We start from the raw sequence: 25,051 nt of genomic DNA on the forward strand, positions 1-25,051 counted from the left end.
GCTTATGCATAATATTGTGCGACTGTCAGGAGGTTGAGTCAGAGGAGCATTTTATTTTCAGGTGCCCAGTGTACTACGAGATCCAAGGTCGCTACCACTGCCTCTTCAGAGACGGCTCCGGGCTCCTTTCCAGATTCCTCGCCTACCCAGATCAGAGATGCCTCGCGGCCTTCATTCACGAGGGGGTCCGACACAGAGAGTACTTAGTCAGGCGACGGGGCTTGGCCACATCATCAGATACCTCTCAGAGCAGGATCACAGAGTTCTTCCCATCGAGTGACATTGATCGTTCAATCTCTAGCTGCAGACGTGCCAGAGACCCCAACCCGACGATCGCAGCACGACACACGAGACATCGAGGGGACACAGATCACTCTGGGGGACCTCCCGTCATTGTTTAGACCCGGGATACGTCCCACGGGAGTCACGGTGGCTCTGGTCTTGCGTCGAGCCTCGTCCAAGAGATCGAGACGCACGACACCCCTTGACGGGTGCCAGCATCACTGGCTATGCACCAGCCAGGGCGACATGACATACGGAGGATTCCGCTCCGCTCCAGTCCTTTTCTTTTCATTGTTACATCAAGATGTATTTGATTATGTATGATCAGACTTAGGATTCAGCCCGGGTGATGATGCTCGTTTTAGTAGCTCCACCCTTACTGTGATTTATATCAGGTTTTCTTTCAGTCTCATAGACCCATCGGTCTTCCGAAGACTCTAATAAAATTTCTTTTTTTCTTTCTTTTTTTCTCACCCAATTGCTTGGGTATCTCAGTGAGGCAATAGACACCTGTGGCAGTTTGGAGAGTTGTGTGACCCTATTTGGGCTGCTAGCAACAACTCCGGGTTCTTATGCAGGTGTTTGCATTGATGTGGATGCTTGTTGTCACTGGGGCGTGAGAGCAAGCAGGGCCAGTGTTTGGGATACTGATGATTGAAAGTGCAAAGAGCATTGAATGCAAGTGAGATCGAATTCATAGTGAATCCTATTTGCTGGCTTTGGCAGGCAACATGTTCCGTGTGGGAATATATTTTTGGTTTCTCCAAGAGATGTGTCACATGCAGGTGGCACACCTTTGTTACAGCCTCATTGCTGAGTAGGCAGGGGTCGGAATCCATGCTTGGAATGGTAAGTGTCCCTGGGACCCCGAGAGGGATGGTACAGGTGTGACTGCCATAGTATTTATTGTATTGTGATGCTAGATCTCTTTTGGGAAACAAGTCATTGTATCAGGATATGTACGACCTATAGGGTGAGAGACTATTGGTCATGGCAGTCCTGGACAATGGAGAAACTTTGGTATGCTTTCTTTCTCTGCTTTGAGCAGATGGATGACTAGTTGGGCACTAGTGACAACTGTGGGGAACTCAGTGGCTGAGTGGGCTGCTAGTGACAATTCTGGGCTGTGTGTAAGCTTCCTGGACTAGGGATGGAGACCTACTGCGAGGAGTGGTGAGAGCAGTGAACAGTAAAGGCTATGCAGGGTAAGTGGATGCCCAATGGGATGTGGAATGCCCTAGTTGTAAAAAGGAATGTATCCTTTTTGTAGCTTGGAATTTTGGGTCTCTCACTTTATTAAAGAAATACCGAAAGGGGCGCCAAGGTTTAGGACCAATCTGTGTCTTTGTCTTGGTGCAGGGGCACTCTAGCTCCCAATTTGTGTTTAAGTCGCTTGCTGAATATTTTAATGTGAAAGCATTGACCGGTTATTTGTAGTTGTAATGCCCTTTAATTTATTGAAGGTCGGTTGCACAGGAAAGGTTGTAATGTATGCTTTGGGGTGTGAGGCATATGCACATGTGTCAAAAGAGCTTCAGAAGAAGCTAGATCCTAAGTCTAGGAAATGTATCTTTTTGGGTTATGGTGAAAGTGGAGAGATGGGCTATCATCTATGGGATTTAGAAGCAAAGAAGATCATATGAAGCCATGATGTGGTCTTCAATGAGAAGAAGACGCATAAGACAACCATGAGGGATGTGGAAATGAGGAGAATCACTTTCCAGATTGTGAATCCACGTGCATATGTTGATAGACAACAAGCTGTCCATGCACCAAATGTGCAGGAAATGGTGCCACCAGGTACTCCCACGAGTACACAATCAAGGGCAGATGACGGGATCATCATAATGAGCCAAATGTGGCTGATATTCAGGCGGGACAGCAAGCTGAAATGCCCTTGAGAAGTTTAGCTAAAGTGTCTAGACCGCTTGAGAGATTTATTCTAGGGGCAGACTATGTGATGCTTACTGATTGCGGGAAGTCTTCTTGCTACAGGGAGGCTATGATGCGCGAGAATCAGCGCAAGTGGGAGTATGCTATGTAATAAGAGATGAATTCACTCATGAAGAATAAGACTTGGGACTTGGTTCTTTGCCACATGGAAAGAAAGCATTGCCATGTAAATGGGTCTACAACATGAAGGTCACAGATAGTGATGTGCCTAAGTATAAGGCCCGTTTGGTTGCTAAAGGGTTCAAGCAAGAGAAGGATGTGGACTTTGGTGAGCTCTTCTCTTTGGTTGTGAAGATGACCACACTTAGATGCATACTTGGACTTGTGGCAGCAGAGGATATGGAGCTTATGCAGATGGATGTCAAGACAACTTTCTTGCATGGGGATCTGCATGAGGAAATTTACATGGTACAACCAGAAGGCTTTGAAGAAAACTATCAGTGTAATTGTTGCTCTGCCACTCCTTCAATGTTTTGCCCTATTGATCGCATAATAGAAGCGGCCCGAAAAAAGCATCTTGTTTGAAAGCTGAAAAAGAGTCTTTATGGCTTTAAGCAAGCGCCTAGAGAATGGTATCAGAAGTTTGATGCTTTTATTCGGTCCCAGGGTTTTTGAAAAAGTGAGATTGATAATTGTCTCTACACTAAAAGGGCTAAGGATAATAGCTTGATACTCGTGACACTTTATATGGATGATATGCTATTGCCTAGCAAGAAACACTTTTGAGTTGGATGTATTCAACCAAGTTGCATGTGGCATGTGGCCTTTGACATGAAGGATTTGGGACCTGCAGGTCATATTCTTGGTATGCGTATCACGTGTGACCGGAGTATGAAACTCCTTTGGCTTTCACAGGAGTATATTACAAAAGTGTTGCAACATTTCAATATGGAGAAGGGGAACGCAATAAGTACTCCATTGACTTCATATGTGGAACTGAGTCAAGCAGATAGTCCCAAATTAAATGAGGAGAGGGTCGTGATGGCCAAGGTTCCTTATGCATCAACGGTTGGAAGTCTTATGTATGCTATGATAGCTACTAGACCGGACATTGCATTTGTAGTGGGAGTTGTTAGCCGATATATGGCTAATCTAGGAAAGAGGCATTGGGAGGCAGTTAAGTGCATCATGAGGTACATGAAGGGTACCAAGTGGATGTGTATCGCTTTGGTAGAGGAGATATGGGTGTACTTTTGGGTACACAGATTCAGACTATGCAGGGCATGTGGATAGAAGGAGATTCACTTCTGGTTATGTGTTCACCTTTCAGGTGGTGCAGTGTCATGGATGTCTCGCGCACAAAAGTGTATTGCTTTGTCTACCACAGAGGCCGAGTATATTGCAGCCACAGAGGTTTGCAAAGAGGTTCCCTAAAGGATTCTCTAATCTCAAAATTAACATTCAATGCATTTACCTCCATTTCTGCCAATAGACAGCCAAGCAGCTCAAAGACTATTCCAAGGTAACACCTTGACTCAAAGCAAACAAAAAGAAACAACAGCATACAGGCAGAAGCAAGTACAATGACAAGTTACAATACCGACTAAGCAAGCATCCTACTATGACATGGATGCAGCAAATCAACATATACAACTCGATGCAAGAGGCCAACAATCGACTTCGATAACAATAGTGACTCAGCAGACTAGCATAGCAATCTTCTAAACAACAAAGGTGGCCGATAACAAAGCAATAGCAACAACGAACGGGAATAATGTAGAGCAAGGCCAAACTTAGTTGCGGCGGGTTGGACCTCATGACGCCGAATTTCTTGGCGGGAGGATTGGGTCGACTTCGATCTCTTTTCTCATCAATGTTCGAAGGGGGTTCCTCTTGAGGATGAGTGGCGCTGAACGAACTAGGCATACGAGTGACGCACAAGCAAGACAATAGCAGCCATGAGTGACATCAGCAATACAGACGTGACAACTAAGCCACTCAAGCAAACTACAACCCCCCAGAAATGAAATTAAAGCAACAAACAAGCTATAGACGAGTAACTAGCAGCGCATCACAAAAGCTGCAAAATAGATAGTACGTAGAGCCAACACCTATGAGTGAGACCTCTACCTAGATATACCTAGCAACAAGCAACTGAACGTCTACAAAGACGTAAGCGGCACACCAAGGAGCAACAAAGACTGGTGCTCAATGCATGCTAGGCAAGCATAAGCAATACTAAGCAAAAGACTTTGAAGAAAAATAACTCAATACAGAGGCAGCACCTACGACAGATAGACAACCAAGGCCTATGGCTAGATGTGAGACGTAAAGACCAACAAACACTAGCACTCAATGCATGCCAAGACCAAACACATTGAGGTCAGGTACCACTTCATCAGGGAGGTACTTGAGGACAAGCGCATAGAGCTTGCCAAGGTTCATACAAATGATAACCTTACAGATATGCCGACGAAGAGTCTACCTAGTCAGCGGTTTGAGTATTGTCGTGCATTGATGGGCATTGGATAGTATGTCCACTAGTTGTTCTCTCTTAAAGTCACATTGGCCTTTAAGTGGGAGGTTGTAGGGGTTAAAGGCCATTGTACTGTTAGAAATCACCCAACAGAGGGTACGCACAGCGGAAGACTGATAGAATTGCCCCCAGGAGCTCACACAGTGTGGTGTGGGGTGTGGAATCACAAACTTCTTAAACTTGTGTACATAGAATAGATGTGCAGACTCATCAATAAACAATGAACCAGCCAGATAGAGAAACCACCAAAATAATATATTTCCGTCCAAAGCTATGGACACAATACAAAAGAGATAGATCCAGAGTCCCCCCCAATGGTGTGGTCCTCTGATCTTACCACAAGGTACTCCTCCTATCTGCTAGCTATCTCTAGACTCAAGCCCGCGTGCTCCACCTCGAGCGTAAGTAGACTTCCGTCCAAAGATCTTCTCCACCTTGCTGTCTGGAAACCAGCCTTGGTGGGCTGCCACTCAAGCTCAGTCTGCAGCTCCTTCAGGGTCACCTTCACCTCCTGTGGATAGGCCCAAGGCTAGCCTTCTTGGTGATGATGAATGAATGAGGCCCAATGGCCTCTTTATATAGGCCCAAGGCCTGCTCCAAAAAACCGACCTGCTCCAAATATCTCGGATACTACCTTGGGAACTTGGGTTGAAACCTCCTCCCGTGTGGCCTCTTAAGCATAGGCTTATTGGCCCTAAAGAACATTGTAGGAGGGTAGTCACGTGTAGGATATTTTGAGGATCCATGTAATTTGTCCTTCCTTGTCACAAAGACATTAGAGATGTGTTCCTATTGATCTAGACCGAATGGTATGGAATAGTAGCGTGTCATCCTATGTTTCTGCTACACCCATTTGGTTCTAGACAAATGGTAGGAAAACTCCACATGTTTGGCCTCTATCATCTATAGATTGACTCTAGTGCACTTGTATGTTTGAGTCTCTTGGTGGAGGCGATATCCCGTTTCACAAGGCCTCGTCTTGCTCAAATGAGGGCTGCTGATTAGGTGATTGCCTATTCTTGGATGGTGCATTGCTTCTTTGAATAGCCTCTACTGTCCAATGTATCCATCCAACATGGGGAAAATTCTTTACATAGAAATTTGTGAGATAGTGTCCCAAACCTCTTCCTCTTGGTAAAGAAGTTTGGGATCTCCACGTTGTGCTGAGCTCTATTGTGGCTGATCTGAACAAAGGCCCATGGGGAAATGATTGGATATCGTCATACTTGTGAGGGTTTTTGTGGAGCCCTGACTCTGCATAGCCTATTAAAGTAGGAAACCGTTATGCCTCTCTTGCTCAAAGGTGAAATTTAGGATGCCTTGCAAGCGAGAGAGAACTCTGGCTACTGCCAAGGATCTTTGCCTCTAATAGAGAGGATGAATTGTTGCTATGGACCCCTCTTAATCAAAGAGATATCTGAGCCCTCGGGCTACAAACTCTAGGTTTTTGAAGTCACCTTCTATAATTAAGAGTTCACATCTGGCAAACAACTTGCGAGATTGCACCATAAGGGTCCCCTTTGCTACCTAAGGAGGATAAACATGTAAAATATCAATTCGGAGATCACCAACACCTAAATCTGACTATACTGCTTGCTAGTTGGTCAAATCTTAGATGTTAGGAAGTGGGTAATTGAGATACACATCCCTCATGTGACCCTTTGTTGGATCCGAGACCAAGTCTTGGAAGAAGGTGACCACTCTTGCGGATATTTGCTGCTAGGAACACATCCTCTTGGAGCATGCCAGTGTCCACTGGTCTGCCAAAAAGGACCTGTTGGAGATCTCATCTAATCAATTGCTGGTGCCCAAGCTTTGGAGCCACCTACGGTGTTGTACATGTAGAAGGCTGTATTGTATTTGAGGCTCATGGGGTTGTCTCTCCCCCTTCTTTGTTGGAATGCGACTTGTGAATTGGGGTAGGCCTCGGCTAGATGGACAATCTCCCTGCAGCGTGGACACTTCCTAGGAAAACTTGTTGGGGGGAGACTGACAGTGTGACCAATAAGTGCTTTGTCTTATAGTGCCTTAATTGCTCGCTGCATCTGCTGTTTGTCCTCAAGGGAGAGAACTATCTGTATGGTTGGGAGTGCTGCCATGAGAGCTCCTTCGGCCAGATCAAGGGTCAACTTCTGGATGACTGTGCTCGTTTGACCAAATCAAGGGTCAACTTCTAGATGACTATTCCCAAGTAAAATAGAGCGTGCAAAACCATATCGCCCTTGTCCAGAGGAAGTCTCTAATGGAAGAAGCGTAAGAGGTGAATGAACTACCTGGGGTGAGAAGACAGGGACATAGGCAAGGATGAGAAAGAAAGAAAGAAAGAGGGTCTATTAACGTCCACTGGAGACTAAAAGGTCTATAGGACAAGAAGAAACCCTCTAGTACGGAGGGCACTTGGAAGCTCCCAAGGAGTGCAAAAAGCAACCCCAATTATTTAGAGTACATACATAATATTCTAGAAGAATAAACAGCCATACATCAGTTTTAAGACTGAGAGTCTTTTGGTTTTGATTTAAACTCTCTGATTAGTGCTATGCCTTCACGGTAAACTGCACATTTTCCATCTTTTCTGGTAGCTCTGACTTTAGCTAATTCAGTTGCCTTAATCTTGAGTTGAGTTTGTGTAAGCTCCTCTGCTATCCATACTTTGGTGCCCTTCAACTTATAAGATTGTTGAAGAAGCTTGATCCACATATCTTTTGACTTCAGTGTAAGGATTGCATGACCTCTATAGTGCAAAATAGAAGCTGGCCTGGAGTCGTCATCATCCTACTCATCATCATTCACCCATTCAATGTTGGGCAAGCTTGATTTGATCTTTGTCAATATCTCACTATATGTGTCCTCCTCTTTGTACCAATCTTCTAGGAGCCCCCCTATTCTAATCTTCAGCGCATTGTCACATCTAGCTTCGTGTTCTTTAATCTCTGCTTGGATATTAGACTTGCTTTGTTGTCCACTTCCACAATCACTTCCTTCTTAGCAATTTGTACTTCAGTGTGAACAAGATCTTTGACTGTAGAGACTAGCTGCGGGATAGGGGGGGAATCCTTACAAGATTTTACAGCCTCATCAATTACTGCCTTCTTACCAGGTCCTTCCAGGATGTGAAGTCGGGCCTTTACTTCTGCTAGCTCCAATCGTAGCTCTCTCACTGCCTGCTGCAAATAAAAAATCTGATCCTGTTGCCCTAGGATGGGTCGTTTTGAGCCTTCTTGTTGGTAATTCCGTGAATATGGAGAGGGTGTCATGGCTGCAACTATAGTGTACCGAGTCCTGATGGATGTTGAAGGAGTTGAGGGGGACTTGGAGGAGAGGGTAGGCCAGTCCATAGTTGGCTGTATGATGAACCCCCTGGCTTAACCTAACCCCCGGGTTGGGTTGGGGGTTTAGCCCAACTTGGGGTTAGGGAGGACTAGGACTAGACTAGGTACGGACGGATGGAGAGGTGTTGACGGGGGAGACTGTTGCTAAGGGATAGAAGTAGGCCTTGGCCCTGGCCCTAAAATAGATCCAAATGACAGCTAGAGTGTTGGACTTACAAGGAGGAAAAGCATAAAAAAGAAAAGGAATAGGGTTGGCTGAAGGTGAGTGGCATTAGCCATAGTGAATTTTTTAAAAATGGATTCATAATTTCTTTTAAGGTTAAATGTTTTTTTTTTTCAACGGATCCATAATTTCTTTTAAGGTAGTAAGGTAAAATGATAAAGTACATGTGTACTAGTATCATGCATGGACTCTTTGCTGATATGCTATGTACTAGTATCATGCATGGACTCTTCACTGATATGCTATGGTTGCAATTTAGAAGCAAATATTGGCTATAATGTTTATTTTGTTTTTGATGCTGGTCCTCTTGGCATTTAGTAGTGCTTCTAATGTTCGTGTTGGATTTGGTGATGCAGACATTTGACATCATATCAAGGGAGTTGAAAGGCAAGCAAAATTTTAACTTTTTTTTTGAGAATCCGGTTTTATTTTGACTGTTAAAAACCAACAACTATTGTGTGAGTTTTGATTTTGACAAAGTTCTTTATCTTGCCTGTCCTTTTGCAAGCAAAGAGTAGACATTGATTTGGAAACGGTTCCAAACAAATCCATAACACTTCTTATTCTGTTTTGTATGGCTGGCATGGTAATGTTTGATTAAAGAATGTGGACTAATAACATGCGTACCCGAAACTAAATTGTTACATTCTCGTTTGAATGCGACATGACCTTGAAGGATCAGTCGACAATAGTCTTTAGAGAGACCATGAGATGGTTTGATGTAACCTGAGGCTGTAAATTGTTGTAATTATTGGTTTGGTTTCATGTATAAAACTTTGACTTGATTTATGTTTGGTTTGTGGGATACAGGGTCGAACTAATGGTCAAGGACAAGGTTATGTTAAGGTGGTTGATGAAAGGGTGCAAGGGGGGTTTCCTAAGTCTTCCTTGGGCATGGATTGTATTGGCTATAGGTTGTTAATTGCCTAGGTGCAGTTACTACACATAGCATTAGGGGCATGAGAGTACCCTAAGGGGAAAAGGCAAAGGAAGAAACACTTGGCAAGATGCTAAGTTTGTGAAGGAGCTTCTAGTTTCAAAGGGCTCAACATGCGTGAAAAGTTGAGATCACGAAGTTGTACACAGGCGATGTATGTAGATGTGATGTGACTGTTCGATGGGTGGTGATTCACCCTTGTTCTGCTCTAGTTCACAAATTGAGAGTTGTAGATAAATGCTTGGCGCTGGCCTTGATTACAATAGGGGTCTTTGTAGTTAACATTTTGTATCAGAGCCAAAGGCGACATTTTGGTGTGTGGAAAGTGACATAAGGTCATAGAAGTTATCAAGTATCTTAGACTGATTTAGGCCGGCGACCTATAGGGTGTTTACTACAAGGAGATCAAGGGGAATTTGTTGATACGACTTTGTTTTCATGATGGAGATGTTTTTTGGAGCAGTTGGTCAGCTGTTTACCATGTGACACAAGCTATTGGAACTCAGCTTTTGGTTTTGAGAGAGGTTCTGAGCAGAGCTTGGATGATGAACTTGATGACAATGAGACTCAAATTGCTGCAGCAAAAATAGGTGCACCTATCGTAAAAGACAGCATGGATGATGAGCTTAGTGAGTGCAACGCCGCTGTTGTGATCAATGACATCTACAGATTGTTGTATTACTGGTTGGGCATCGATTGTGCCGCGATGTTGTACATTTAATTTGTATTGCCAGGGCAACACGATGAGTTGTAATTTTTACATTATGATTACAAGATGGCCTTATGTTGAGCTTAGATCTTGATTTGGGTGGTTTCGATGGAGCTCTCAAGTCTTCATGGGATGGAGCGGTACAAGTGGTACCAACAACAATGTATATTGGCCAATATATATTAATTAAGATATGCACTCATGTGTCTAGGTTCTAGGAGGTGTAGAAAAGGGACAAGGGTGCATTAGGATGCATGAAATGGTAGGTCCAAGAGTCTTAGGCTAAGGGTAGATTTCAATGGGAAATGATTTTTGAGTGATCTCTCAAGGGCATTAATTGAAGGGGTAACCCTTTTCACGTGCCAACAAACACTTTCTCTCCCACATTGGATTGATGCATAACTTCTTCCCACCTGGCATCTAGATTGAATAGAAACAAATCCTCTCATGAGGGTGCTCTTCCCCCATAGAGGGCCAATACTGCATCAGTTGAGCATCATCGCAAACATCAACATGCATTGATGGCCGATACAGTAGGTATCACGTTCCATGACACGTGAAACTCAGTCATTGAACACTAGGATTGGAAATCTAGATGATGCCTTACAACAACTGATGGCTCAAGATTGCAGGCTAATGAGGGTCAAGGACGGATACAATGATTTCACACCTGATTTAACCTCTTTTGCTTGCCAAACCGTTAATTTCTATGGCATCTACAATCCACGTGTGATAGTTCCAAACTCAATAAATTTGAAGTGATTAGTACACAATGAATTAGAGTAAGCACCTCCATATTGCAAAGCAAAGCAAAGGGCTCAAAGCAATTTGGTTCCCACTAAGTAGGATGGTAACCCTTGCAACATTTCTGAAGATGCATTTGGTTCCTTAGAATTGTATGCTGGCGAGGCTTTGGCTCTCTGAAAGGAATGCTAAAGTGGAATGTCTTGCTCTCTTGGCTTCCTTAGTTCAATAACACTAGGGAAGGTTGGGCTGAGGTAAATTCATAGATGATCCTTGTGGGAAGGGGTCGGCCAGTGGTGGGGCCTGAACTGGATACCAAAGGTATTTTTAAGGGGAATTGACTAGTTTTACTGAAAGAGCAAGGAAGACTTCCATGATAATATTGGCATTGGCCTTATTTAATTTGTTCTTTTAGTTTCACCAAAAGATAGCCTCAAGAGCAAGGAGCAGTTTCACGACATATGGGCATAGGCCTTGTTCGATTTTTTAATTTTTGTATCCAGGTCTGAAATCTTCAAACATTTTTATGGACAGGTTCTGAAAGGCTATTGAAAGGCTAAATGAATTATTAAAACCAAACACTGTGCCTATAAACTTGCTTACTAGCACATAAATGTCTCAAATATTAACAGTGTTATTTGTAATATGATCTGGTTGTCATGTTCTACTTGATTTGCACATCTTGCAATATGTTAGGTGTTAAAGTGTCAGCCCAATATGCTTGTAAAAGCTTTCTTGTTCAGATTGAAAACTTTTTGTAGGCCTGTACCCACCAAACATTGAGCGTGTTAAATGCAGGCCGAGGAAAATCTTTAACTGCAGCACACTTAGAGCGGCTGGAAGATCCTGAAAAGGAAGCAGATGAGGAAGTGAAGATCATATCTCAACAGGAATATGTTACACGATTACGCGAACTTAATGATGATATTGCTCATGCTTGGGTGAACAATGAACGCGTTGCTGCTCTTAGATTGTCAGTTAAGGTTAGCACAGATGTCCCACCCATGAGGTTTGCGATAAAAAGTAGATTGGAATGATTTTCCTGGCTTTCATAAGAGCTTTTTTGTGGCCAATGAGTTATTCACCAATAAACAGGGATTGTCTGACAATGTCAATACCATTATTAAGGATTTCATTGCTAATTCTAATGCTTTGATGAAGCTGTTTATAGTTAAATACCATATCAGTTCTTGTGCTTCTATTGTTGTATTGTTTTGAATTGGTATGGATAACAACCCCTTCTCAACATGTAGGATTAAGTACAATTGTTTTTCAAATGTCAGATGAGCAGACACTGTCAATCTGAGGCAATGATTGATGCTTCAAGTTTGGAAGATCTAAAGAATAAAAAAAGTTTTGATGCCTTTAATTTGTTTATCTTGATGAGCTCAGTTTAAGAGACATTCCATTTGCTTTACACGAAGACCTTTGGTAATTGCGAATGTAACACTCGACTTCAAGTGCATAGTATGCCTTACTGAGTATTGAAAATCTGAGTGTTTGATGCTCTGATGAAATTGAAGTTTATTTTGCTGCAATTGTAAAGGATCGAAATGTTTGAGAAGGGTCTTATGAAGAAACAAGAATGTGTGAATCTATGGGTCCACGATAACAAGTAGAGTGGGTTGTACCATATTCAAATAACTAGAAAGGGTTGTACCCAGGTTGCGCACAATAGAAAGAAAGAAAGGTTTATTAATTTATTCGTTTTTTCAAAGAAAAGAACATTCTATGAAAGATTTGAAATAAAATTCTTGGAGGTAGGATTGATAGAAGTATTATAAACTTGTTGTGAGACATTTTATATAAGTAAAAAACATCATGAAATAAAAATCAACAAATTTTGATCTTTAGAACAACAAATTTTCTAAATTTGTATGATTGGACTTATTCTAGTCTTACAAAGGTATATATATATATATATATATATATATATAAAATCAAGCTGGAATGGATATGCTTCATCCTAATGTTGAATGCCGTTTGATAGGCTCATAGTGCTGTGTGGAGCTTGTGGTCCCAATTGTTTCAGTCCTCGTTCACCATTTTGTGGATAACCGTTTTGAGCACCTTATTCATTGCTTCGGCTTGATCATTCACCCTCGGAGAGTATGTTGTCGATGTCTTACGTTGGATCACGAATCCAAGGCAACTTCGTTCAAAAAGATAATTTCAATGAAGCTCCAAAGCATTTCTCAAGATAATATACCAAATTCAATCTCACAAGGCAAGATTCATACAAATACCGGCTCAATCTCTTTAAAGCCCCTCTTAAGGGCAACACATTTGTACTAGGTACGGCAATGATAAAGGTCTTCACTAGAATATGTTTGGAGGCGTCCTAGCTAAAAGTATCTTTTATTTCTTCCATCCATGTCACGTCTGGTGATTTCCATCCCAAGGCAAAAACATCTTTCCTCAAATGTCTCTTCAAGTGTCATTATGCCGAAGATCTGCTTGAAACCTGAAATCAGAAATCAGAAAAATGTTAAACATTGTCATATCACCACAATGACAACCACAACTAGATCAGAATCAAGGACCAATGGAGGAAATTTTTTTTAACCCTCTTCAAAGCATTTTTAAGGGCCTTCCATATGATATCCCATGTCAAAGGGCAGCAGCTCCTCCCTATCTCCCCGTCAGCCACTTAGCCTCCCTCAGCCCGCTGCCTCGCTTCTCAGCCCCCCCACCTCCCCTCCCTGCCCCCCTCCTCTCTAATCCTCTCTACCCTCTCCCTACCTCCTCGCCTCCCCCTTCTTGCTCCCCGCCCCCCCTCTCAACACTCCCTGCCCCGCGTCCCCCATCTCAGCCTTTCCGCCTAACTCTTCTGCCACCCAACCTCTCAGCCTCCCCACACCCCCTTCCTGCCTCTCTGCCCTCTCTCAGCCTTCCCCAACTCGTCTCAGCCCCTCCCGCTCCCTCTCCCGTCCTTTCTGAGCCCTCCCCCGCTTCCTCTCTCTCCCTTTCAGCCTTTCTCTCTCCCTTTCAACCTCCTTCTAGCTTCCCCTTTTTCCCTCAAGACGGACAGAACCGGGATTTTCGGTTTGAGTCTGCCTCTTACCCTCGATTGACGAATGGTGCATCCCTGTCAGCTTCCATCGGCCACAAGAACATGCACTTTTTCAAAAGACGAGTTGCGCAGCTTCAAAAGGATGTGGAATTGGAGTATTCGCTTGCATCTATGGTCCAACCCTTCCAGACTTCAAGCCAGAGATTGGATGCTTGCAGCTTTACCCTCTAATCTCATCCCATGCCTCAAATATGTTCGTTTATTGGGACATGGTTTCTTCCAGGTGGTCTTTGATTCTCTAGAGGTTGTGAGCACTATGCCCAAAGCCAGCCCATTGCACTTGGGTTGTAGGAGGATCTTTTTGGGACCTTTCACGCTGAGTTTTGACCTAGTAGAAGAGGATAGCCAGGTCTTTTCACATTTTATCAGATTTGGACGCGTTTTTAAGTCAAAAAGTACATATTTTATTTTTAGAAAACGTACTTTTTAAATCACACAAAGTGAGGCTCGAAGTTGATGAAGATCCTCTAGCTTTGGTATTTTCCTAGTGGCTTCAATATTTGATTATTTGTCATTGCCCTTTTCTTGATACTATGTGGACAATCAAAATTTCTCTCACACAAAAAGCACTTTTCAAAGGATGAAAGAGATTTTGGTAAGATTGACTCCTACGAAACAAGTAAGTCCACGATGCCAACCCCCTACAAAGTGCAAAAGGAAGTCTCAAAGAAGTGCTACTTTGTGAAATAATATATTCCAGATAGTAATTTATGATGAGTGAGATTTGTATTGCTCCATGCATGTAGCTAGCCATATACAAGTTGAACGTGGTCCAAACAAGCTCATGTGCTCTGTGTTCTACTAAAAATAGCATTACACTTATGTAAGAAAACCTTGAAGGGTAGTGAGAAAGGAAATCCATGGGAGCAAAAGAAATTATGGATAAATGTTACATGGTCATACTTTAGAGAATGGTCCTATCAACTACAGTCAAGCCCTAAACAGTCAACTACAGTCCCCCCTTCTCTGACTTCACCTCTTCAGCAGTAGAGGCAGTCAGGTCAGATGGGGTTTCTAGAGTTAGGGTTGGTTTTCTCAACCTTTATGGCCCTAACAATCGAGGGGACAATGTCCTTTGGAAGGAACTTCTCTCTTGGGCTCCTATTCTAGATTCATGGGTCATTGGAGGTGACTTTAACATGGTGGAGTTGCCTTCAAACAAGAAGGGGGGTAGAGGAGGCATTCATTCTTTCGAGAGAGCAGCTTGGGATGCCTTCCTGTTTTAGTCAGTGGCAGAGATGTTTGGTTGGATGATGCTCTTCCCACCCCGTTACAGTCTCTCTAGTTCTCGTGGTCGAATAAGAGACCTCAGATGCCCCTTCATCATGCATTGACAGATTTTATGTTGAAGATTGGGCTTTGGATAGAGATGATTCGGTATGCATTTCTCTCGGGGTTTCTATCTCAGACTACTTTCCTACAATGTTGATGATTTTCGAGCCTCATAGGAGAGGTAGCTCTGCTAGTCTCATGATTCTGGATGCCTTATATGTAGAGCCTCAGTGAGGCAGTATTGTAGATTTGAATTTCTCATATGCAGGGCAGAGTGCTGTCCTCTTCACATGTGGTAGCAATCCTTTCTGATATTAGTGACTTCTATCATTCGGTCGCTAGTACCAGTACCAGAAGGCATGAGATTCTCAGATAAGAGTTTGGTCTTCGCTAGCAGTTGGCAGTCCTAGAAAGGGAAGAGTAGCAATGACCTACAGATACTTGGATTCAGGAGCGCCTTGTTGCAGAGCAAGGACTTAACAGCAGACCTTGATCGATCAGAGAGCAGTGTCAGTTTTGACTCAGATGGATGGTAGATTCAATAAGCACTTTTTCTCTACTCATGGCCCAAGACATAGTAGAGAGGGTGTCACATACCTTATTGACTCAGATGGGGTATTACAAAGAGATCCAGATGCCATCTTGCGTATATACCCCTCCGATCAAAGGTTGGCTTTTTGACACCGTGGTGAGACTGATTGCGATGCATGTAGCACCTTTCTGGGGGAGTGACATGAGTGACAGAGTGGAAGAGATTTGAGAGGTTACAGGTGACTACAGGATCCAGGATTATTCAATGTAAGCCCTCGGTCCCCCATCAGATTATACAGGCATAGTTCGCCATGACCCCTCTCCAGGTTGATGCCATCCTTCAGACAATGACATTCCTCCATAGAGTCAGGGCCTTACCCTAGGAGATTACTGAGGCTAGCATTGGAGTCCTCCTGACGACTAGCAGAGAGCGGTGTTGATACATCATGGTATGCACGGGTATCCACATGGTTTGGTAGTCATGGCATTCAGATGGAGAGACTTCCCTCCTTTCAATACAGCATTTATACACCACCCGAGAGGATCTCCAGCTCCATACGTCTAGGGCTTGGGGGGGAAATGAGTTCCCCACCAAGATCCGGACCACTTCTTGAGGGTCTCGGAGCATGGTCTCGTCATCAGACCTCGGCACCTCGACGATAGCAATGTCTCACATGCATTGAGGATCGCCATTGGGCAATTGCGAGTATTGTCACATCAGCTGAGGGAGGCAGGGAGAGCTGCAAGCATACCCAGAGAGTAGAGGATCTGCACACTATGCCGGATGGAGGAGGTCAAGACAGAGGAGCACTTTCTATGTGTCTGCCCAATCTATTATGAGATCCGAGGGTGATATCACTGCCTTTTTCAAGAGGGGCATGGCTTTGGCCTACTTACACGGGTGATCAATTTTCCCGATCGGGTTTGTGTTGGGCTCTATCTGATTGAGATGTGATGACAGAGAGATAAACTGATGCGACATGCCAGAGAGCAGCAGGGTTTGATGCCACAGGCCACCGAGATCGACAGAAAGAAAGAAAGAAAGAAAGTTTATTAAAGTCTTCGGAAGACCGATGGGTCTATGAGACTGCGAAAAAACCTGAATGCAATGAGTTGTGGTAGTGGAGCTACTAAACGAGCGTCCACACCAATGCAGAATTCAATAAAATGCAAAATGGTAGTACTAAGTCCTAAGTACAGCTCCTAAGTACAGCATAGTCATATCCCGACTATATATATATATATATATATATCAATCTCAGCATCATCGTCGGCATCACCATCATAACCATCATCATCATCATGGTCAGCAACTAAACATCAGGATGGATGAGGCTGTGGAAGCGGAGGCATGAGGTCAGCAATAGAGCGCTATCGCCCCCTTAAGGGTGCAGTCCTGGTACATGTCTTGGTTGTAGCTTTGCGTCTAACCAAGGCCACTGTGACCCCCGTCGGTTGGGCTCCGATCCTAAACAAGGAGGGGATGTCCCCAAGTGTGATTTGTGAGTCAACCCTCTGTCTGAGCTGTCGGGTCACAGACTCCGGGTCGCGGTCATGTCGAGGTCTCGCCTCATGGGGGTCTATGTGATCTGGCTGAAAGAACTCCGTGATAGAGCTCTGAGAGGTATGAGTAAAGGGAGAAGTCTGCTCCTATCTCCGTGCTTGGAGTATCCTATCTCAGTGTTTGAGCATCTCATGAATGAAACCAGCCAAACATCGCTGGTCTGGGTAGGAGAGGACACAAGCCAACATCCCAGAAATATCCCTGAAGAGGCAGTAGAAACGCCCTCGGATCTCATAGTAAACAGGACATCTGAAGATGAAATGCCCCTCTGTCTCAACCTCCTGCATGTCACATAGTGTGCATATGCGCCTCTCCCTGGGTAACCGCTCTGCTCGCCCGCTCTCGATACGAAGTCTGTGTGAAGAGACACGGAACTGCCCAAGGGAGATCCTCAACGAGTGGGGTAGGTGAATCTGCGTGTATCCTGGTGGATCAATGAAACCCTCCGTTGTGATATGTAAGAAGTGATCTCTGTAGAATCCCAGCTTCACTAGAAGATCACTCGGGCCCAACCAAGTCCGGAATGTGTGTAGCTGTAGTAGATCCTCACGGATAACTTGGTTGACGGATTTTATGCATCTGAGTCAACTGCCGGGGAGGCTGAGGGAGAGGAGCTTGATGAGATGAGAGCATCATGGATTAGCAGTGAGAGTCTCCGCCACTATGCTGCCAAACGAGGGACACGCACTCCATGTGCTACGTGAAGAGCACGCACGCTCGAGGTTTGGTCCGTGTTAGCCCTCCTCAGAGGAAACCGCCAGAGACAAGGCGTCACCCTCGACGTAGCACGTCGAATACAGAGATTACGGAGACGACGCCCTCCATTGCATCGAGAGACAGCTCGACATACATAGATACAAGAGCTCCTCACATCCCATCATAGAGCCACCAAAGTACCTAGATATATGGAACCTGGGCATGTACTAGGAGCATTAGCTCTGAGCACTTATACTCTTCTACTATTTTGCTACTCTACTATTTTGCTCACTAGTTTAGCACTTAAGCTTTCAGCAAGGGCCTTACTGAGCCATTTGCTTCAGCCCATAGGGTCTTGTATGAGTTACTTTTTTTGTTTTGTACTTTGTCTCATAGGCCCGCAAGGCCTCCTGCATACTTTCTTGCAATGTATCTCGACCCTATGGATGATGCAATGTTTTTATGCCCACTTGTAACCCTAAACAATTAAAGGGGGATCTTTTCTTGATGCTAGCTTGGAGGCATGTCCCACCACTTCATGTATTTATGCCATATAGAGGGAGGCATGTTCCCTCATCTTTTTGTTTTGCGTTTACCAGGAACAGTGAATGATTTAGTGTTGGGAGAAACTGTTGTCGGCCCTGTGGAAAATGGAGTAGGAGAGGCTTAAATGGAGATTGAGGAGAATGCCACGTGGCCTAGTAGTATTTATCCCACATATGATGGGTTGTGGAGCAGCCTTGGGGATGTGGCTAGATTTGTACTTTAAGTGGACCGTTGGTGTGGGGAAGGAGATCTTCATTTGAGCCTTATCTTGTTTCCTTAGTTGGCATTCTTTTCTTTTAGCCATTCGTAATTTTAGGTTGCGTTACCCTAGGGCCTAGGACATGTATGGCTAGCGTGGTTGGAGCAGGCATTAGCGAGAGTCAATGACACTTGCCAAGCAACAGAAAAAGGAGAGAAAGCAAAACACAGAGACAAAGAGAGGGCTGAGGTTGCGAGACTAGAGGGCTTGGTATTGAGCTTCCTGGACCATATTTTTCTAAGAGGTGAGCTCACTGCAGCATAGGAGAGTCTAGAGGAGTTGCAGGGTAGGAGAGCTCAGTTCCAATATTACTCCCCGTAGGCTTTTTGGGTACAGAAGGGTGACAAATGCTCCAAAGAGTTTTTCACGGCAGTTGGACAAAGAGAATGTTCTGGCAGCCTGTAGAGACTTGTAGATGATGCGGAAGTATTGCATGTGGATCCACACCGTCTCATGGAGATCAATTCTGATTTCTACTTCAGTCTTTATACGACAGATCTAGTTATCATTGAGATTGTTAGTCCGAGAGAGGAGGTTTGGAGGTATATTTCACAAATGGTCTCAGATAGGACGTGCCACATGCTTGACTGTTTGGTGACTCTTCAGGAGATCACTGATGCATTACGTGAGCTTCCCATGGATAGATGCCCAGGCGAGGACGGTTTGTCTCCGCTCTTTTTCAGGACATTGTGGGATATCATTGGATCTCATCTCTTATCCGCCTTTTTAGAGGCTCTTCAGCTAAAATCTTTAGGCAAGCCTTGCCGATTGGTCTCATTTATCTTATCCCCAAAGGTGGAGACAGGAAAATTCTTGCCTATTGGTCTCATTTATCTTATCCCCAAAGGTGGAGACAGGAAAATTCTAAGGAATTGGAGACCCATTACTCGTTTGGGACTTCCTACAGGTTTTAGCTAAGACTTTGGCTTTGCGCCTTAGACCCCTACTCCCCGATATTGGCAGAACTACACATTTAGTGTTATATATATATATAAAATAATCGAAGTATCTTAGACAACGTGTTTACTTTTTGGGAGGCTACTCACTGGGCACAGGAGAGTCAATAGGATATTGCGGTCGTACTTCTCAATTTTGAGAAGGCTTACTAGACAGAGTGGATTGGAGCTTCTTGGAGGGTACTATGAGGAGGGTGGGCTTTAGTGACAAATGGATTTCATGGGTTTCTTCCCTATATTCGCACTTGGCCAGCAAGATGGTGTTGTGTCGAGTTAGAGGACCTGCATTTCAGTTATCTATATTAGTCGTCAGGGCTGTCCTCTTGCACCATATGTTTTCCTCTTTGTGGTTGAGGCTATGGGGTTATTTTTTGCAGGCTACTAGTCAAGGCACTCTAGGGATTTCTCTTGCGATCAGGCAGCAGTAGGAGTTATTGGATACATAGTTTGCAGATGACACAATCAAGGGTGATTAGCACAGTCTGACTACCAGTGCTTCTTCCATTGACAAGTTTTGCCCAGCATCAATAGGACTTGTTAATTGGAACAAATTAAAATGTGTTTGGACTAGTGTTGAACAGGATACTCCAGCCTGGGGAGTTGACAAAGGCTTCATCTAGGTGACTAGATATTTGGGATTTCAGGTTGGTATTGAGGTGTCTCCTACTCAGCAATTTGCTCGTGTTTTAGACAGTATACGAAGGAAGCTAGCCTATTGGAGTACAACTAGGCTTTCTTTGGCTGGTAGAGCACTTATGCTCAATCAAGTGTTATTGGCGACCATATGGTATGTAACTTCTTGTGGGTGTTTTGCTGCTAGTATTAGACAGGTGAGGAGATTCCTCAGGAATTTCCTGTGTAGTGGGGGGGATGGTTCAATGGATACAAGAGCCAGAGTAGCTTGGGACACTATCACCCTCCCCACAGCACAGGGTGTTCCAGGGATTCTTGCTACTTAGCTCCCGAGCAGAGCGCTCCTGATCAAGCTTTTAGTGAGAGGGTTGACTCCAGTGGAACAGCTTTGGAAGCAATTTCTAGGGCGGCTGGTCGGTGGTTAGGAAGTGCTAGGTAGATTTTCTTGGCAGATAATTGTACTTAACCTACTTCTCTGTTGGTGTGAAGGCTCATTAGATATGGGATTATTTCCGTCCTACACTCATCCGCATAGTTCCTTCCACCAGAGAGATTGGTTCAGGGGAGGTCTCATGGAGGAGACTATTATGCATACTTATGGACCTCCCCCTCAGGTCGCTACCACAAGACTCCAGATTATGAGAGCCATCCCTTAGCTGTGGAGAGAGCTTCTCACTGAGTCTTAGGAGGATCGTCAGCCTATTTTAGTTGGTCTAGATGCATATGTGTAGGTGTGAGAGTGGGGTTAGCACCTTTCTTATATTATTCCGTAGATACTTCTCACAGACTTACGCGTGCGCAGCTGAAGGATCTTTACTGGTAGAGGATCAGAGTTATAGGCTGCCTGGGGAAGCAATGGTCAGTAGATTCCTCCCGGTCGGCTGTCAGGAAGGAGCCTAGATGGAGACTTTGGATATTTCTGGAGAGACCTTTAGTAGAGTGGACTGGGATCTGGGAGTGGTCTTGCTAGCGCAAACTGCTTCTGATCCTTTGCCCTTTTCTCAGTACTCGACGAGGACCAGATACAAGATTCAACAAAGGGCTATCGATGGCCGTTCAGCACTGGCAGGCACAGGGTATTACAGAGCAGCTCTTGGTGAGGTTCTGGACCCACTTTTGGGGGATCAGTAGAGCTAAGAGAGTTTCATATTTTCTTTGGCTTACCATTCATAGGGGCATTCGGGTAGACATCTCTTTGTATGAGATGTCGACTTGTAGAGCAAATCCTGCAAGCATTGCTTGTGGAGCTGTCATATTGACATGGTGGTTGGCAATGGTGTTTTTAGATTGTTCTCTTATATCACATCTGAGTCTTTCGTTATGACATGGGGAGCAGCTATATGGGTAGAGGGTATGGTGCCTTCGCTTTATGTGAGTCTCAGGCTGGTGACATGCAGCGTTGCTGCAAATGTGGTCCTACAGATCTTAGCATCTTGGATCTGCAGGATTATTTTTTGATTCCTATTCCAGCTCAGGATTCCTTGTCTTCTTCACCTGCTTGTTTGGCTTGGGAGTGGTATCTAGCATTACTTTGTGTGGTAGCTGGTGTTCGAGATGTGCACATGTTTTAAGCGGCCAGCCCTCCACTTTGGTTAATATACTGGCTTTTTGGGCGAACCTTATTTTCACCATCAAGAATCAGTGGGAGAGATATACTGGGTCCTCTACAGCGGCACAAGAGAGATTGATCTCATTCATGAGGTTCTGGGATTGTTCCCTCTTTTTTAGATTTGACATCGCTTGAAATGTTGTGGCACTATAGACCACCCCCTTGGGTTTTCTATCATACTGTAGAGGTTAGGGATAGAGCTGTTAGTCTCCCACCTCTTTTATAATCCATTTTGAATGGAAGAAATTACCACATCTCTTTGGTGGGGTCCCAAGTACATGTTTTGGCTCCACTGAGGACTGAGTTGCTAACTGCTCACGTGCTTGCTGATGTTGGCATGCACTCTTCTTAGTATTCATCATATACTTTCCCTTCCATTTCCCTTCCACTCGAGTCCAAACCCCTTTAGGAGGAAAAAATTAGTACTATTGTAAGAACTTTGGGAAGTCTAGCCTGTAAGCAGTTTGAGAGCTAGTGGAGGATTTCTTTAGATGCAACTCTATTAATTTTGATGGTATGATTTTCTTCTCACTTGTACATCTCTATTTTTAATGCATGCTTATTGTCCACATGGTAGGTGGCTAAGCTTCTTTCAGACACATCTGTTCCACGGTTTTACCCAACGCTATTCATTTTGGTGACGGATGTCATGGAAACTGTGGGCAAATTGGTTTGGAAACGGATAAAAGGGAAAGCAGAGGTGGATGAAAATGGAGATCTCATTAAAGTTTTACCAGGTAAATACCCTGCTTCTTTTTTTAATCTAGTACTACTTCCAACATGGTAATACATGTTTCCTGATAGAGTAGGCCACAATGATAGAGTAGGCCACAATGTTAAGGGTTTAATGATAAAAATATGCCATCGTTGAAAGCTAAAGGAAGGAGTAGTGGGATTGTATCACAAAATGAGAGCTGCAACATATTGTAAAACTTTAAAGGGAGTAGTTAGGGATTCCTTTCTTTTTGTAGCAATGCTTGAGGTCAAGCAAGAATGGAGTGTTTAAGATGAGTAGGTATGAAGGTTTCAGTGCCATATAGTCCAATGGCCTTGAGAAATGGTACTACCTCGGGGTCTTGCAGAGCCTGCTAAGAGGCAGCTTTATAGTAGTATAACCAATCCTCTACATTATGGTTTGAGATATTCAATCACCAAGATAGATTTCAAATTTCACAGATAACAGGGAAAAATAACATCTGATAGCTCCATTTGACGGGGAGCAGAGAGTAGATTTCTTCAGGGAAACAAAACAAATTGAGAGAGGGGGAGAAAGAACAGAGAACACACACTAGGGTCTAGAAATAAGGGTAGGACCCCCTTGAAGGTCTTTATTGCAATAGAATAATCCTTGTACAAGTGGCTCATAAAAGAGCATGAGGCTAGTACAATACATTGTGTGTTCTTGAGGGCACAAGGCCTCTCTCTTTATAGACTGGGCTACCATTCCAAAAGCATGGGCTCCAAAAAGTTGGGGCCTGCTTTTATTTATAAACTTGGCTTTTAGGCTTTATTTTCCCTCTTTTGGTGCTGAATTTTGTTTTTGACTCTTCTTTATAAAGTGGTGTGCGACTTTCTTGGTGCTTTTGCTCTTGTGGGACCTGCTTTTTGGCACTTGACCTTTAAAATTTGGGCCTTTTTGAACTCTTCTAGGTCCTACACATTCAATAAATAATATCCAACATTTTAACCCATAAGAGGTTAGACAGGTGCATGCATTTGGATTCTTGGACTATTCCTAGTCCCCACAGTTCTCTTAACCAATGCAAAGCAAAGAAAGATAAAACTCTTGCTAGTTAACTGAAGTCAACGTTCTTTGACCGAAGTCAATCGAATAAAGATCTGTTTATATTCTTGGGATAAATATACTTTCGTGACATCCCCTCGGCTTCTAAGCAGTTGTCCGCAACTGGAAAGCTTCTTGGTACGACTGTAAAACTTCAGGATATTCTGAGAAGAATTCCTCATCTACCCAATTGGCATCAAGTGTCGAATAGTTTTTGAACTTGACAAGGCACTTGCGGTAATCCTGCCTCGAGTCCTTTCTTTTCTTTGGAGGTTCCCCCCCTCCATCTCTTCCAGCTCTGATGGTTTTGGTAACTTCCAATCATTGACTTAGATCGGTCTTATGACGCTCTCTGCTCCCTTCTTGTTGACTGGCCTTCCAGGGCACTAGGCAGCCACATGCCCCTCTTTCCCACATCTAAAGCACTTGCTTTCCTTGCAGGGAATCCTACTCTTTAAGAGCACTGGGCAGCCATGGGCCCTTCTATCTTGGCAAGTCCATGCCTCTTTTTCTTGTGGAGTTGACTGCTTCCTGGTGGAAAAGGTATTTCAAGAGAACAATGGTAGATATCCATTAATTTTCAATTCTGCCTTAACATCTTCCTTGCAGATAAACTGTTTGAAATAAGATGGTTGTTTCTTCCAAGGGCTTTGTATTCCTCTTGGCGTCTTTAGCTGCAACTCCGTGTTCAAATCCGAAAAAAAAAAAGCCATAAAATCTCAGAAACACTTGACCAATGATCACTTGTACCAATACTTGAGCATATTAAGCTCCATGAACTTCCCATTTATGATTAGTGTCTTTCTGAATCAAATTCAAGAAAGAAAGGGTTAGATCTTCAAATAAACATAAGGCAAGCTTTATCAATGGAAAAGAGATACTTAGCCTTAGACGTTTGTAAAAACTATTTCTTGGAGCCTTTTTTTGTCTTCTTCCTTGAGAGACTCTTCAAGTCTTCTCAAATGGAGCAGATAAATTCCATACTGATACTTTTCCAAGTAATATGAACCTCTTCCTGGAATTGCTTTGGAAATAACTTTCTTTGAAGAATTTATCAAATTTCCATTCATTGCTTAGGTTGCCAAACACTTACCATGGCTATTAGGTGTCAACTTAATGCTCCTGAAACTTCTCCGTCCAAAAGAGTATATTACTGATGGGTTAACTGTAAAACTGTGTCACTTTGGCAACATTAATCCATGAGAGACCATACAGATTTCTGTTTATTCTATAAACAGGTCCCAATAAAAAAAACCTGTAGGATGATAAAATCCTGACTTGGCCAACGATGACCATATGAAATGCTGTCATGTAAAGAGCTGGTTCTTGAGCATAGCATGCTCCATAATTAGAAACAATGAAACTGAATATCATAAGAGAAATTATAACCGTGTCATAATAGAATGAAAGCATATTTATGACTGTCGACTGGGCTAACTGGGACTTGTTTCCTTCTTTATAAGAACTCTTCCAGCT

At 43.7% G+C, this 25,051-nt stretch overlaps 1 protein-coding gene across 2 annotated transcripts in view; it reads left to right on the plus strand.

Moving 5' to 3' along the window:
* LOC147895332 (uncharacterized) overlaps positions 1-25,051 on the plus strand; it is a 212,144-nt gene that overhangs the window by 15,723 nt on the left and 171,370 nt on the right. For both annotated transcript variants that reach the window (XR_015542004.1, XM_087383874.1), the window contains exons 3-5: positions 8,620-8,650; positions 11,452-11,636; positions 22,370-22,529. Coding sequence is in view for 1 of the 2 variants with exons in the window: in XM_087383874.1 (XP_087240000.1) it covers positions 8,620-8,650; positions 11,452-11,636; positions 22,370-22,529 (376 nt within the window). In the remaining variant the exon portion in view is untranslated. The remainder of the gene's footprint in view (positions 1-8,619; positions 8,651-11,451; positions 11,637-22,369; positions 22,530-25,051) is intronic.

This window comes from Dipteris shenzhenensis, chromosome 13 (assembly GCF_047967505.1).
Source record: "Dipteris shenzhenensis isolate YYH24624 ecotype China chromosome 13, Dip_SZ_1.0, whole genome shotgun sequence".
NCBI classification, from domain to species: Eukaryota; Viridiplantae; Streptophyta; class Polypodiopsida; order Gleicheniales; family Dipteridaceae; genus Dipteris; species Dipteris shenzhenensis.